Source organism: Olea europaea, chromosome 3, assembly GCF_002742605.1.
Source record: "Olea europaea var. sylvestris chromosome 3, O_europaea_v1, whole genome shotgun sequence".
NCBI lineage: Eukaryota > Viridiplantae > Streptophyta > Magnoliopsida > Lamiales > Oleaceae > Olea > Olea europaea.
Window position 1 is genome coordinate 12,791,253 of NC_036239.1, and position 17,578 is coordinate 12,808,830.

Genomic DNA, 17,578 nt, shown 5'->3' on the forward strand with positions numbered 1-17,578 from the left:
AGTAAATTGATGGAAAATGCGTGGATGAGAAAAATAAGAATTTTTTTTATTTTCGTGTAATATTTTTTAATTAAGAATGTGTGGTTTAAAAGAAAGAAGAAAAAATGTATTTTGATAAAAATAAAAATCAAATGGGGTCTAAATCAAACAAAATTAAAAATTTAGTTAAAATATATATATATATATATACACACACTATTTTTTATCCGAAGTCTTCTATCTTCTTTAAAGATTCCTCATTGTATTTGCCTAGAAATTACCAATTAGAACCACCCACCATTAATAAATGAATGAGGGGACAAGACAAGGCCAAATCATTCCTCAATTCACATACCAACAAACAAAGTTTCCACCCAAACCCACATCTCTGATCATTCAAGCTTATCCACAAATCAGCAAATCTCTTCATCTTCTTCAATTCTGCATAGTTGAGATGTTGCAAGTGTTCTTTGCAGTGGCATTTTCTGCAGTCCCATTGACCCTTTATATTCCTCCAATCAGAAGCCTGAATCTGTTCGTCGAAATCATAGAGGATATATGGAGGGAATCAAGTTTTTATACTGGTAGGATGTATCCTCGTTTGAGGTATGCTAGTTCTAGGATCTTCAATTGTATGCTTTGTAATAATATTGGGTAGACTTCGATCATCAGGCCCTTCTTCGTATGGACTCCTCCAGTATTAGCAACCGTTTTAAATCTCGAAATTTTATAGTTGGTTCGTTTTTTGTATCCTTACTATGCTTCTTTTTAGTGTTTGGGAATGGTTTATGTGGGAAATACTAGATAGCTTTGCTGTTGGTGCTAACAGTTCTTGAGGGGTTTACATTAAGATAATTTCTGTACATTCCGAGAATGAATAAAAGAGAAATTTTCCGTTACAGTAGATTTACTTTCTTTTGTTTTGATAACTTTTTTGTTCACACTGTTCTTTCTCCTTTCTTATCAGTTTTTTTTATATTCCCTAATTCTATTATTTCAAAGGATTTTTCAAAAATTGGGAGAAAATAGATATTTGAGGTAAATTGACTAGTTACCATTATAGAATGTTTGGTAAGTAGGGTGGACAGTATCGCAAAGAAAAATTAAAATCTAATCCTTTCGACTATCCAATCTTGACAAGTAATACGTACTAGAGGATGTCCAGTCCCTGCAATGCTGATAAGACTAAGCATGAGAATATTTCGAGTTTAGGTGTTCATAAAGAACTATACTGGTAAGATGCCAGACGGACGGATCAACCAACAAATGATAGGCTGGAGAGATGGGTTCACTCGACTAGTTAATGATCCTGGGGCCTAACTAACACAGATTTCCCTGAATTAGCATGTGAAATGAAGGATCATAGGATCACTTGAGCATTAGAGAAGATTTTCATCAGGGTCTTAATCAGAAAGCCCAAAAAAGGGACAGGCGAACCGTCTAAAGTAATGGGATTTGGGCTTGGCTAAACCAACTGGTTGAAGGTTACTTCTCTCAGCAGTCAAATATGTAAACAGATGCATATAGGACCTTTCTTGAGTTCCTGCAGGTTACGAGTTATTTCATCCATGAAACCTTGTGATTTGATATAAATGGTGGCGTTTATATTTTAGGAGAGTGGCACGGCCAAACATCATCATAGAAGGGAATCAGCTTACAAGTGCTCAACCAAAGTCTAGCCCAAGTTCTGTCTTGATCAAATTAATAAGCTTGTTAGGTGCCAAGCAAATTATATAGGGTTGATTGTTTCTTGTGAGTTTGGTTGTAGGCATATTGTTTAACCTTAAGACTGCAGGGCATGTATATTGAACTTGACCACCTCCAGGCATGGCTTTGTTCATGTCCAATTCCTCCTCGTCATTTAATCCATTTAAAACAAATGCAGATACTTGAATTAATTTATTTTGTTCAGACATTAGTAACAGTGTAGATACAAGGTCCACCACATCAATACAATGCAAAAATGTCAATGTAACAAGTGCCAGCATCGATGAAAGAAATTTAATTTATTCAGTAAAAACTAGTTTCAAGTAAGAATAACTAAATTTTTATTGCATTTTACGTCGAACTACAAAATGAATCAGGAATAGGAATCAAGATGAAACAAGATAATTGTACAAGTAACAACCAAGACTTGTGGAAAACTGAAAGAATGAAAGAATGACTAAATAATTTGCTCTATGAATACTCTGAAAAAATCATTTGACTAACTTGAATTGGTGCAAGGCTTTAAGAACCAAAAAACATCCAAACTTCTTGCTTCCTTTTCAGCTATTGCAGCAGCCACATCTCTTCCGTGGTTGTTCTTGTCCCTTAGTTCGTCACTTTTATCCTCCTTGTTGATTGGTTTGAGCTCCTGTAGAATTCCTCTCTCCTGGGGCTTGTCATTCATGTGATTCAGTTAGTAATTTATGCTGGTGTATGCAAGATTTTGAGTTCACTTAATGAACAAGAAATATTTTGGTTTCTTTTTCTTCCTTAATAATAAACATGCTAAAACGTCCACCCGTGGAGATTTAGACGGTATAAATCTAGTTACATTTGATTGGCCTAAAGTGAGAGAATAAAATGAATTCAGTTCTCTGCATATTCAATGATAAAACAGCTTAATTTGGATGATTTGAACATTTTTTATGGAACACTCATGCATACCTGTGGTTTCGACCTGTAAGACTTAGGCGTGGCTTTGGTCGGCCCACGGCTGGCTGAGAAACATTGTGGAGTTGGAGGAGATGTGCGAATTTGCAACAGGCTTTCTTCCTCTTTGCGCTTAATGTTCTTTACATCCACAGATAAGGGAGTATTCTCTGCGTCATCATTTCTTCTGCATCAAGCATACCAAAATGGTTAGCTCTCAAACAATATTGAGATTATTACACAGCCCACAGATCATATTTGGTGGTCGAAAGGGCAGTCATGAGTTCATGCAATGGGGCAACAACTAATGGACACTTAATGTTCTTTACATCCACAGATAAGGGAGTATTCTCTGCGTCATCATTTCTTCTGCATCAAGCATACCAAAATGGTTAGCTCTCAAACAATATTGAGATTATTACACAGCCCACAGATCATATTTGGTGGTCGAAAGGGCAGTCATGAGTTCATGCAATGGGGCAACTAATGGACACTTAAATTCTGGCTGTATGCAGGGGCGGAGCCAGCACTCGACGAGGCCCTGCCGGCCAATTTTTTTTTTTTATATTGGTTGGCCACTTGAGCGGTCGTCTAACGTTAATGTCCATCTGTGCTCACCTGGATCCATGGATTTGCCACTGACTATATGACTAGTGTGTTCCAAACAAATTCATTTAGTGAATGTTTGTTGCACATCATAAGTAGGATGGGATCTATCTATATGTAGGGCCCGTTTGGTAGGAATTTTGAGAATTGATTTTTTGACCGTTAGAAGAAAAGTGGAGTCTACATGTGAGAGAAGAAGTCAAAAATTACGGCTTGAATAGTAAAATAACGGTAAAAAAATCAATTTTTTGGAGCAAAAAATCCCTACCAAACGGGGTCATAATATACAAAATTATAGCTTTTTTTCCTTTTTATTATCGTTCCTAACTTCCGTACCATCACAAAGCACGCTATTATGCCTATATGAATCACCGTTTGTATTTATATGCATGCAGAACCAATAAGGAACATATAGATTATAGAACAAGAAGAAGAAATAGAATAGAAATTTACTTTTTCCTTCTTTGCTTCTCTTTTGAGTTGCTCTTCACGGTCGCTTCACTTTTCACTAGATTTAATTGAAGCAGTGGTTTCCTTTCCTTTTCTTTATCGTCCAAATCTGGTGAATTCTCTGCATTTCCTCCATTCACATCTTCCGCGCCATCCTTTCCCCTTGTCGCCAGTTTCTTCAATTCATTGCAAAACTCTGCAACCTTGTTCAGTAGATCTCCTCCAGAAAACAAATTCCGAGCTGACAATGTACTTTTAAGCCTTGGTGCTTGATTTTTCGTTGTTATGATATCATCAGTCAATTTCTTCCTCTCAGCGCTTGATTTGATCCCCTCTTTCATCCCATGACCTTTGCGATTAGAAGGGGTCGAAAAATTGGGATCTTGATTTTCACTATCATCAAAATTCCTATTATATTTCGTGTTTGGTGATATGAATGGTTGGTTAACCCCTCTCTTCTTCAGTGTTGCATCTCTGAAATTGGAAATGAGGTCACATTCTAAATTACACATGAATAACAGTTCAAATTGTACTGCTTAGAGCTGGGTTTTTAATCTGTACCTTTTATTTTTGTCGCCAAATGGAAGAACTTCAGATACACTAGCTGATCTCTGAAGCTGCACAAGCATCATATAATGATGAAAATCAGACATAAAAATGAATCTGAATTCATAATTGAAACTCAAAAACAATGATGAGGAATGTGCCCAATAGACAAACTATTTCTCTTTTATCTTCCTACTATGAAATTTATATTCTGAGAAACTTTGAGTACAGAATTTTCATTTTCAATCCGGGATATTTTTTTTAGGATTTCAAACTCATTAATTTAATCGGATGAAGAACTTACCCAAATTGTACCCATATATTTTGCCTCAAATTTAACCATAAAGATCTGAGAATTATAAAATTTCGACGTCCCAAAATTTTCTTGAAAATCAAGCACTAAATTTTACATAAATCAAGGAAAAAGAAAAATGAAGCAATACGAACCTTAGAAATGGAAGTAGGAGTCCTGTCTCTCTCTTTAAAGAAATCTTCAACTGTCTTCGGATGATTACAACCTATAATCAAGAAACGAACAGAATCATAAAATTATCAACTCAAGAAACAAGAAAATCACAACCCACATTTGCCCTCTATCTATAGAACAAGGCAGTGTGTGAGTGTGTGTGTGTGTGTGTGTGTGTGTTTTGACTTACTGGGTCTGCAGAACCAGGCCTCATCGTTAATGGCATCATCGGGAACGGAGAAATCGATCCATTGAGGGGCATTGATGTGCTCATAAACCTCATCTGTCACAAATCTTGAATCAATGTTTTTCCAGTCTATTACTGCCACCTCCATTAAAACTTAGTTATATATGGATAGCTTGAAAATTGATATATACAATTTACAGATGAAATTTTTCTTTATAAACCGATATCTACTGAACCTCAGGTGAAAGCAGGATATAGAACAGTAATTTTAGAGAGAGAAAGAGGGAGTGACGAGTGAAGAGGAACGTTACTTTGGCGACAGTGTACCGTTGAGTGGGAGGGAAGGGGCTTATTATTTTTGTATTATTAATTACTTTTCGACCGTTGGGAATTTTCATTCTTCTTTATTAGTCTTGGGTAACTTGTTTGTAAGATCTGGTCCACATGTAAGCTCAACTTTTTCCTTTTTCTTTTATTTCCAAAAATATATTTGATGTTACAATAGATCCTAATTGGATTACTTATATAAAGAGAGAGAGAGAGAGAGGAAAAAAAAAGAAAAAAAAAAAAAAAGGTGAACCCCGACCGAGAGATCCACCATCTAGCCCCTAGAGTATTGTGAGGGAGATAAATTTCGGAATGCGTCTCAACATGTCAGGGAACAAGAGATTGCTCGTACACTGGTGTCCACAAATAGTTCAATTTCGTATCTCAAAAATCAAACCATCACACTGTAGCTGCCAGTAAGGTTAAGACTACCTCACTCCTGTCCTTTGCACCACTGAAAATTGTCCCGGGGCATCCTAATTGGATTACTTAGATTTTATTCCAAGTTCTTCAAGAACAATTTGATTCAAAGCATGTCACAAGCTCCATTTTTTGATTATTACAGTGCTGAAATTTACTTTAGCAATGTACCAAGAAATTAATTTGTTTCTTCCGATAAACATACAATGGTGATACAGCACAATCGACATTGGTGTATCCAAATACCCTTTTTAGGGTAGTCAACGTCGCTTTTAGAGATTTTATAACTCTATCAAGTTATGGAGTTTAATTGGTGCATATATTTTGTTCTTGACATAGCAATAACTTCTCAAATTTTTCAGTATGGAATGACGTAATTCTTATTAATTTTAAAAATGCGAAACTAAGCAATAATTGTTGATAAAACATATACATTGAATTTGTTATAGATCATAATATAGTGATTCGATTGTCACACATCTCGATGAAGCACCCTTTCGTAGGTTCAGTAAATAAGCCTTCCATCTCCATGTCTAATAACCTCAAGGCAGTCTTCCCCACATGTGCGGCCTTCAAGCTAAGATATGCAACATAGCACTATATAAGGACATAGAAAGCTTGCCATCATACCTGAATAAGGGATATCGTTAGTGCACTTCCGAAGAATACAACAATAAACCCGCAATTCGGCGAAAACACAAACATTAGGCCAAATATCACGATATCATCTATAGGTAGACACTATAAGTGGCGAACAATCAGTGTCGATCTTGAGTGCTACCTGAGTATAGACATAATAGTTAGCAAGTAACAATGTGCTCTAGCTAGATCAATTGTTGGCTCAGTTAGAAATGGACAAAAGTTACCAGAATCATGGAAATGAACAAAGATTGTACCTAAACCTATTTGTTTGGGAAATGAATACACTAACTCAAATTCAATTATTATGATATTATTTATATATTCGGGTAAATGGATACTTAAAATTACATCAATGTAACTTTAGATCAATAAAAGGAATGGGCTCCTTTCGTTCCTTCCAAATTAGCACTCTTTTGACCGCTCAATGTATAAAGATAATTGAAGTAAAATTCAGAGATGTTTTCAATAACTCGTTTTAAGCCAATAATATTATGATTTTAGTTAACTAATTGATGTATAAATTATGCATTTAGTTAAACTTGAAAAATGTAAATTATAAACATCAACATAATTAATAAAGAGGTTTGGAGGATTTAGATACTTGAATAAATATAGCTTAAGAATATCTATTGATGGGCATTTCATTTCAGCGATTAGTGAATTTGGAACTGATTGAGGTATTGTACTTAGAGATAGAATTAATAGTTCTCTTTTAAGGAATCCATTAGTACTATAGTGAATTCAATTTTTTAGGAATTGAACCAAACAATGCTGACCCCTAAGGTTAAAGCTAAAAACCTATTGTTATTAATTTAAATTAACATATGACTAAATAAATTCACAATAATTTTTTTTTTTTTTGTGCACCATATTTTAATTTTATGAAAGGTCCAAAATCTTTACTCATTATTATACTTGTGTCTTTAATTTTTTCATTGTATCTGCCTTCCATAATTAACACATCTCACTTTAATTACATGTTAAGTTAAAAGATTTCTCTAAAAGGGCGCAAAAAGACTTACTTACCCCTTTATTTTTTGTTAGAGAATAACGAGATAATATCACAATATGAAAAATAACCCGACTAAAGAACACGAATTTTTTCAAGAAAATCCAAGACTAGAAAAAATCATGGGCAGAGGAAGAGAATTCATCGATCGATATATGGATTGTTGTTACAAAATTCGATGCTCTCAATCAAAGTATAATGTTGTCTAATGCTATGAAGAGCAAACAACACATGGAGAATATGTACAACCCTTATTATAGCATTTTATATGTAATGGGCATCTTAAAATTCGTCAAAATTGAGAATAGGCTTAGGCTGGATAAGAGGTCTCTACAAAGTCGTAAGATCATGTATGGGGGCTGATGCCTACCCAGTGCCGGAAGGTCAAGGAAGTTGGTGCAACACGATCGCTTGAGCGATGTTCATCATGCGTATCGAGCACCAAGCTCCTAGGCAGAGAATGGTGAGCTCCCTGTTGTGAGCGCTCGAGTAGAAGATGAGTGCACAATGAGCCAAAATATGACAACTTCTTGTTCTATCTTTACACTTCTTCAAAGCCTCTTTAACTAAACCACCTATACCCAATGAAATTCGGTTCACATTTTAACAAATCTCCCTCCCTTACACAAATTTCAATGCAAGGAATTACACATTTCTCTTCAACAAAGCAATTCTCCGCCTTTTCCACACAAGTCCCTAAGGGCTAATTCAACAATAAATACGAATCAAGTCCAAGCAATGCTCAAACTTGCCTACAAAGAGTGTCTTTGTCAACATATCAGAGGGATACTCCTATGTATTAAGCCTTGCTAACTAAAAAATCACCACGAGCAATCACATCACGCACAAAATGACACCTCACATCAATGTGATTTATCCTCTCGTTAAATATATAATCGTTGTTAGAAAAATAACACTCTGATTATCACAAAAAACTGTAGACATGTAGAAGTCATTACTTATTTTACCAAATAATCACCTCAACTACATAGCGTCCTTATAAGCCTCTGTAATAGAAAATACTTTGCCTTAGTAGCAGATAATGCCACTATATTCTGTAAAATAGCCCTCCAGCTGATAGCACACCACCAATGGTAAACACATACCCTGTAAGAGATCTCCTTTTATTAATATCTCCTACAAAATCTGAATCAACACGCCCAATGACTCCATATGTATTCTTCAAAAATACAAAAAAGCATTAGTAGAGCCTCGTAGGTATATGAAAACCCACTATATTACTTCGCAGTGTTCCTTGCCAGAATTTGCTATGTATTTGCTAACTACATTGACTACATATACTAAATTTGGACGTATACAAACTATAGCATACATGAGCGATCCAATTGCACTTGAATAACGAATTCGTGACATGTAATCAATGTCTTCATCTGACTATACATACAAAGCAGATGACAGTTCAAAGTGGGCAATTAAATGAGTACTAACAATCTTTGCATTTAGTATATTAAACCTATAAAGTACTTTCACAATGTACCATTTTTTACTCAAGTATAATCTGCCAGCCTTTCTATCTCTCAAGATCTTCATTCCAAGGATCTTATTTGCTACTCTGAAATCCTTCATAACAAACTCTTTACTGAGCTAACGTTTCATATTTCTTATCTCTGCTTTACCCTCATTAGCTATCAATAGAGTAATAGATACATAGACGACCCATCACTACACTTCATAAAATACACACAACTATCATAACTACATCTTTTAAAGTCATGAATGAGTGAAACGTTTTATACTACTATCTTGGTGACTGCATCAGGCCATAAATGGATTTCTTCAACAAACATACATAGTCCTCATTTCCTGTAACTACAAAACTATATGGCTGTTGCATATAGATGTCCTCCTCAAATTCTCCATGCATGAATGCTATCTTCACATCCAACCGCTCAAACTCCAAATGATGCTTAGCCACAATACAAGCAAGCTCTAATTGAGCTATACTTTACAACCAGAAAAAGTGCATCTATGCAGTTTACAACTGAAATCTGACTGTAATCCTTAGCCACCAATCTTGCCTTGTACTTGACATCTTCAACTCTTAACGTACCTTCTTTCCTTTTGAAAATAACATACAACAAACAACCTTCTTCTCATTGAGTTATTTCACTAATTCCCACGTGCCTTTCTTATGAGATGATTCCATTTTCTCTTGCATAGCAATCATGAATTTGCTAAAATCATTCCAACTTACCACTTCTATGTATATAACATCTTCTTTACTGGAATCAATATTTTCAGCACATTCCACCAAGTCAGCTTTTCCATATTCCTTGGAGGTCTAATCTCTCTTCTGAGTCTATCTTTAGCTATTGAATACTACGGTACCACTGGTGGTGGTGGTGTCAAAATAGTATGCTCATTTACTTCTGAAATAGACTGAATTGATAGCTCTAATTTAGATCTCAAACCAACCTCAAACTCTACCCGAGTCCTTTGTTTTTGTTGAGTTGTATTACTAAAATCCCTTGGAAGTAACTTTTGAACCAATGTATGTTCATCAAACACAACAGATCTCTTAATAATCACTTTATTTGTTTCTAGACACCAAAATTTATATCCTTAACATTGGATTTATAACCAAGGAAATTGCATTTTGTAGACCTTAGCTTTAGTTTTTCATTATCTACATGAGCATATGCAAAGCACCTAAATATTTTTAAATTTGAGTAATTAAGAGGAGTGCCAAACTGAACTTCTTCTGTAGTCTTTTTCTTAATAGCAATTGAGGTGAACGATTGATAAAAAAGTTGTAGAAGCAACTTCAGCCCAAAATGTCTCAGGTAACCCATAATTTGAAAGCATACAATGAATTTTGTCAACCAAAATTCTATTAATCTGTTTTGCCACACATTTCTTTGTGGAGTGCCAAGCATTGTCAAGCGCCTCAAAATCAATTACAGAAACTATTAAATTCATTCAAACAGAACTCCAATCAATTATCTATACAGAGGCATTTTACTTGCTTTCCAGTCTTCTTTTCAAATATTGTTTTCCACTCTTTGAAGGTAGCGAACACATCACTCTTTTATTTCAAAAAGAAAACACAAACCTTTCTGGAGAAATCATCAATTATGGTCAACGATAATATTCAACTCCTTTAGATGATGATATCGTTGGTCTCTAGAGATCAAAAATGGATATAATCAAGTACTCACTTTGTATTGTGACCCCCTTTAATAAATCTAACCCACCATATTTTGTTTTTCAAAAACACGATGCTCACACAACTTCAACTTGCTAGTACTCTTCTGCTCAATTCAGTAATCTGTTCTCATTTATATGCCCAAGCTGCATATGTCAAAGGTTAAGTAACTTCTTCACCTGATAATGAAGAAGTGTGATAGTTGCATCCCCTATAATTGTAGAATCATGTAATACATATAATCGAGCTGAGTTTCTCTATCATTTCATCACAACAAGATCATCTCTGATAACCTTCGTAATTCCTTCTTTACCAATGTACATGTACCCATTTGTATCAAAGATACCCGAGGATATGTGATTCTTTTTCAGGTTTAGAACGTGCTTTACTGTTGGATTTTTTGATATCCAATAAATTCAGGCAATGATTTAAAATGGTTGACGAATAATTTATCAACACCATAAACTTGGCTAGACTCCAAAACGACAAACACTTTTGGATGGTCCAAGTTGTGGCTTTGCATTGTTGGTGATATATTAATAGCCCAATTACTTTGTTATTTGTGGTTTGGATTGTTGGCTCAATTATCCTTTGGCCCATTTGTTAATCTAAACTAATCCATTATATATCTATCTCCTCCCAACCATTTGGTGTGTGTGTGTGTGTGTGTGTAGTGAAATATAGAGAAGAAAAGAGAGAGGGAGGTAGCCGATTCATTGCAATTGAAAGCTTTGCTTGAGTGATTGGTGTCTTCCTTCTTCTCATCCTTTGTGATATTGCATACACCATCATTAGAGTCCACAAATGCAATCGAGAGCTTTGATTGAATTATCGGTATCTTCCTTCTTCTCCTCATTTGTGATATTGTGTACCACCATCCTTAGAGTCTCCTTTGTGGAGTGAAAGTTGTGGCAATCAAATGGGGCACTTTTGGGTCTAGACGAGGTTGGGTAGTGTTCATTTGGTTATTTTCTAAGTTCAAAATCAAAATTTCTCAATTGATTTTCGCAACAAATGGTATCAGAGCTTGTATTGTTGAGAAATCTGTAATTTTCAGGGTAAAAACTAGCTGCAAGTGGTCTAAATCGACGCTAAAATATTAGACAGAAAACTGCCCAGTTTTACAATTTTTGATTTGGATCTGTAAATTAGTTTCCTGGGCAAACGACTGATCAGTTGGAGAAATAAACACCAGTTGGACTTAGTAGGAGGAGGTGCAGCCAGAGGTGGAGCGCGACTTGCGTAAAGGCACATTTGGTGATTTCAGGCAATGACTCTAAAAGATAGAATGTTGTTTGGTGGTGACATGAACCCTACAGTATTTGTTGAATTTCTGTTTCGAGCGATACGGTAAAAGTTGAATGATTTTGCCCATGGACGTTTGTGTGTCGTTTTGTATTGCCGCAGTTGTTGGAAGCTTTAAGGTAAATAATGACGATCCTAAAGTGTTGAATTCACATATCTAAATATACGGACCTTTAGACGTGGTCTGCTTAGTATCGTGTTCTTTGCCTTTTATTATTGTAGTTAAAACTATCGTGTTGAGTAATTATTTATTTTTCACATTAGAAGTCATCGTGTGGGTGACATTAAGATTGCGGTTACCGTAAATGGATAACCATTGCTTGGTGATAAACCAAGGAATTACTTGTTAATTATCTACCTTAAATTCTTTATGAATTTGTTGTCAATCTTTTCTACACTGTTAGAACTCCGTGTGACCTTAGGAAAGTTTGTTTGACAATTCTATGTAAATTATATTTGTACTTTGCTTATGGTCATTATTGGGTATTGATCGCATATGTAGGTTTAAGGAATGTGCAAAAAGTATGATGTGTTTTAACTGTGATAAATTTGGACGTGGTAAAATAGATTGTCCTATGAATGATAATAAAAGGAAAGATAATGAGAGAGGTGAGACAAATGTGGCTATAGGGTCGAGTGATGACCCTAGTGAGGTTTATTGAGAGTAGACTTGGTTACTGCATGTGCACATGTGTATAATCTTTTCTGCTTATATGTGATTGCTTAATTTTGTTGCGTTGATATTTGCACTCTCAATCATTTTATTGTGCGTAATTGCATCAATTAGAGCGATCTTAATACTTTGTGTAATGTGTTTGCATGCAAGTGGGTTGAGATTTGTGGAATACTCATGTGAGAGTGTGTGGTAGAGAGAAGAAAGAGGGATAGTTGTTTTTTCTTTATTTTTGTGAGTCTGTATGGTTTGTCAGATTATGTGAGGCAGTCATGCAGGGTTATCTTTTTTCTCTTTGTGAGTCTCTTATGTGAGTGTAGCAAATTAACCAACTATTTCTTCTGTTATATTTATGAATGCCAACTTCACCCTTTCATTTGTGGATTTTTTGAGCATAAATTGAGCCCTGACCTTCGTGGTTGTGGAAAGGTATTAATTTGCCATAGTGAGTTTGTGATGTACTAGCAATATGTATGTTTTTTGGTAAGATGAAATATAGATGCCTAGGGGTACTTTGGTGGTTTGTATTAGGGATGTGGAGTATGACATTTGGATCTCGATCAGAGAGGCGATAAAATGTTGGAGTCCTTTATCTATGAAGAAATTCTGTATATGTGGAGTGTGAGAGAGGCACTTCTATAACTTTTGTTAGGTAGAGACCCATTATCCACATAACTTGGGTGAAGAGATATGGTGATGGAGGATTATTCTAAGGACTTAGGATTTATTGTAATTTACCAGTTTGACATAGATTGAGTGATCAATCTAGTGAGCATGGTAGATGATGAAAATAGATATGTTTTCGAGGTGTGAGCAACACAGAATGAGATCAGATAAGTCTGGGGAGATCTTTCACATGGTTATTCATGCATTTTGTTGTATATGTGTTTGACCCTGTGTTTAATTTACTTGGTGTTAATCTGTTGTTCTATGTGAATGTGATTTTTGAAAAGATCTCTGTGTGTTATCATATATTATATTGTCATCTCATGTTTATTTGTTCTTGACTAATTACTGTGAATGTCTATTTTCTACTTGGGTGTTTTTTACCTTAACCCTGTGAGTATATGAAACAGGTATGGTATATATTTCATGTTGAAAATATGAGGTAAGGCCTATGATCCCGATTTTATTGGTTACTTTGATTATGCAAGTATAAACTGTGTTTTGTTAGCTTGTAGATTAGTTAGGTATCAAGGTGGAGATTTGTTGAATTTTTCAATACCCAATAAATTTAGGTGATGACTTAAAATAGTTGACGGATAATTTATCGATACCATGACTTGGCTCGACTCGAAAACGGCCAACACTTTTGGATGGCCTAAGTTTTGGCTTTGTTTTAGGGTGATATATTAATAGTCCATTTACTTGGTTATTTATAGTTTGGATTGTTGACCTAATTATCCTTTGGCCCATTTGTTAACCTAAATTAATCGATTATATGCCCATTTGTTAACCTAAATTAATCGATTATATATCTATCTCCTCCTAGCCATTTTGTGTATGTGAGCGTGTATAGTAAAAGAGAGAGAGAGAGAGAGAGAGGCCATCGATTCATTGCAATTGAGGGCTTCGCTTGAGTTATTGGTGTCTTCCTTCTTCTACCCCTTTGTAATATTGCATACCACCACCATTAGAGTCTCCTTTGCGGCGTGAAACTTGTGGCAACCGAGTGCAGGGGTTTTGGGTCAAGATGGGGTTAAGTGGTGTTCGTTTGATTATTTTCTGAGCTTGAAATCAAATTTTTTTAAGGGATTGCTGCAACACTTACATCAGTAAGTATACTAATAGCCTCGTCAAACATTTTAATCCTAAATGATCCTATTTCAACTATTTTACAAGGTGCATTATTTTCCATAATCACAACACCTCTTGAAACCATTCATATGTTGTAAACTAATCCTGATTGGGACATATATGGAATGTATAAGCGGAATCAAGAATCCAATCTACACAAAATTTGGAATCACAGTTAGAAATTACCATAAGTTCTCATTTACTTTAACCATCTCCTATAACACTGGCTTCTCCAGTATCCTTAGGTTTCTTTTCCTTCTCTTTTACAATAGTCATTCTATTTTTCTTCTACAATTTATAACAATTAGCCCTAATGTGTCGATTTCTTTTGCAATTTGTAGCAGTAAGCTCTAATGTGTCACTTCCTCTTGCAAAAGTGATGTACTTTTTCTATGTTCAAACTTTGATCTGCCTCTCATATTGCCACCAAGATTCCTATCTTGAGTCCTTCCACGAACAACCAAGCCATCTACTTGACCCTCTGATCCAACCACAAGATGCTTCTTCTTCGCTTTTGACAATAAAGTATCACAGACCTCATCTATTGTGAGAGTATTACGATTGTATAGAATAGTATCTCTAAAATTCGTATATGACGACGACAATGAGCACAACAAAATCAATCTAAGATCATCCTCATCATATATTAACCTTCATAGTCTTAAGATCAGCTGTAATTTCTTTAAAAATGGTCAAATGATCCTTAATAGGCATATATTCAAACATGCGGTGCGAATACAAGCCCCGTTTCCAGAGTGACTTACTGGTGAAACTCTTTGTTATGTAAAGCTTCTCCAGTTTCAACTACAAGGCAGTGATATTTTTCTCCTTAAAAACATCATGAAGAATCTGATTTGAAAGATGGAGATGAATTTAGTCTTTTAATCCCCATGCTGCTTTTCCTCCTATGTTGAAGTAGAAGGTATTTTATCAAATTCTAATAGGGCATTATCCAACCTATCTACACGAGCATGACTCGCACCCTCACATGCTATATGAAAACATCGTATTGCAATTCAAAAACAATATATCATATTTCATTACTGCTAGAGCGAAAGATTAACCTTGCTCTTATATTAATTCGTTTGAGAATAACGAGATAATATGAAAGTATGAAAAATAACCCAAACTCAAGAACACAAGATTTTACATGAAAATCCAAGATGAAAAAATTACAGACAAAGAAAGAGAATTCACTAAATCAAAATATGGATTGTTGTTGTAAGATTTGATGCTCTCAATCAAAATATAATGTTTTTCTAATGCAATGAAGAGCCAACAACACGTGGAGAATAAATGCAACCTTAATTATAGTATTTTAGATGGAATGGACATCTTAAAAGTCGTCAAGATTGGGAATAGGCATGGTTGGATAAAATGGCAGCTCAAGAGCCAAGCTCAAGGCAACAAACAAGAGCTCCTTGTTCCGAGCGCTTGAGTGAGAGATGAGTGCGAAGCGAGCCAAAATGCGAGGACTTCTTCTCCTTGTCCATTTTTTGAGTTCTTCACTACCTCTTTAACCAAACCACCAATATCTAATGAACTATGGGTCATACTTCAGCATTTTTTAGTAAGGAAAAAAAAATACAATACAAAATTATGACTAAAATATTTTTCCACCGTTTTAAAGCATACAAACAGAATTTTTGAACAAAAATCACCATTAAGGACAAGATTTACTAATTAATGAAAGATTAAAAATAAGAATGTTACGAAAAAATAGGAATTCAGTACGATAATGAATATATGTTACTAGCTTTTTAATACAATTAAAATATAGTATATTTATAAGAAATGTAGTATGAATATAATCACGATTAACCCATTCCCTTATTAATTCACATTTAACATTTAGGACAAATTAGGACGAGATTCCAAAACCTTTTAATTAGTGTAAAATGAGGTTATAGATCTCCAATCTATCCAAGTCTGTTAATTGGGATCCACATGTTATGTTAATGGTCAATATGGACATTAAAATCTTACACGAGAACGTTTAGGACTAGACATGGTCTGGTTCGATTATAAATAGAATCAAACTGAACCCAAATTTTCAGGGATTTAATAAATCGAATCAAGTCCAAATTCAATTATTGTTCATTCAGTCCATTTCGATTATTGGGTTTCTTACAATAATTAATTTTTTTTAATATTTACAATGATGCTATATTATTCAACTAATGAGATGATCGATCTTAACTCTTACAAAATGACGTAATTCAATCTTGTGATATCTTGTTTACCTCTTTTTGTTGAGTTCTTTGTAGATTTGACTGTTAAAATCCTCTTTCGATAGTGAATTAACAATAATGAAGAGAGGCGTAATCAAGTTTCAAATTTGATTTCTACAGAATGGCAGAAATGACACTACAGTAAAATGAAAAATTTGGGTAAAACTTAGGTCAATTTGGTTAAATTGCGCTTGGACTGAAAATTAGAAATAAGAAAATTATATTTTGTGTTTGAGCTAAATTAATTATTATCAAATTTATTTAGAAAAAATAAAATAATTTGACTTATTTAATATAAAAAAATTTAAAAAATTAGGAAGATTCGATTATTCAATTCTTGGTCTAGAGCAGAGAATTAAATCAAATTCATCGATTCTTGATTAAAATACCCGTTTAGATATTTAATTTAAGAAGGACCACTCAATTCGATTTAGTTCGATTCGGGTCCGATTCGATTCAGAAGTTTAGTCAAATGTTAGAAACATTATTTTGAAAACACTTAAAATCAAGCACTAAGCCACACCAAAGTATCATGCAATGGTACATATTGATATTTTTCATCACATAGAAACCTAGATTCGCATCTCAGATCTTCATTTTGAAACGTTGGAGTCCCAAAATCGAACTATATTCCTGACATTTAGGATGCAAAATGTCATTTTCATGTTTGAAGGGAGTACTTCATGAAACCAGTGTACCTTTGAGGGTCGACCCAAAAATTTCTGTTACGTTGTCATCTTCTATAGCTATAGAAATCAACACAGTTCATTTCTCTCCACCAAAGTATGCAGTAGAGATATAGGCGTGAGGGAGGATCCAAGAAATGTCGTTAACATTATCCTTCCTACAGACCACCTGGGTTAATACTAAACAAAAGCAACTTAGCCATGGCTGCCACCCCTGTTCAGTTTCAGCAGTGACCCATCGGCCTCGTGCTCTTGTTATGGAAGCCAAAATCAAAACTAGAAGAGAGGACAGGACTGCCCGTCATACTCGTACTCATAAGAAGGCAGCAATTTGATTTTTTTCTCTAGTTTTTGAATTTGAATTTTAAATAATGGCATTGCTCAGGGAATGTAATTGTAGAACTTGAAATAGAGGTGTTTGCATTTTCTGTAGGGAAATTTGGAATGGAAG

At 34.8% G+C, this 17,578-nt stretch overlaps 1 protein-coding gene across 3 annotated transcripts; it reads right to left on the reverse strand.

Annotated features, from left to right (window-relative positions):
- Window positions 1-2,059: 2,059 nt before the first annotated feature.
- LOC111386542 lies at window positions 2,060-5,208 on the reverse strand. Of its 3 annotated transcripts, XM_023011011.1 has the most exons (7): window positions 4,875-5,208; window positions 4,666-4,736; window positions 4,234-4,289; window positions 3,676-4,146; window positions 2,937-2,985; window positions 2,632-2,754; window positions 2,060-2,359 (listed from the first exon to the last, which is right to left on the reverse strand). In XM_023011011.1, exons 1-7 carry the CDS (start codon window positions 5,017-5,019, stop codon window positions 2,186-2,188), a joined length of 1,089 nt encoding a protein of 362 aa, XP_022866779.1. In that variant the 5' UTR covers window positions 5,020-5,208; the 3' UTR covers window positions 2,060-2,185. The 3 variants fall into 3 exon arrangements, with proteins under 3 accessions (XP_022866779.1, XP_022866785.1, XP_022866770.1); XM_023011017.1 differs by lacking the exon at window positions 2,937-2,985 and having other exon boundaries at window positions 2,060-2,353; window positions 2,632-2,803; XM_023011002.1 differs by lacking the exon at window positions 2,937-2,985 and having other exon boundaries at window positions 2,632-2,803.
- Window positions 5,209-17,578: the final 12,370 nt, after the last annotated feature.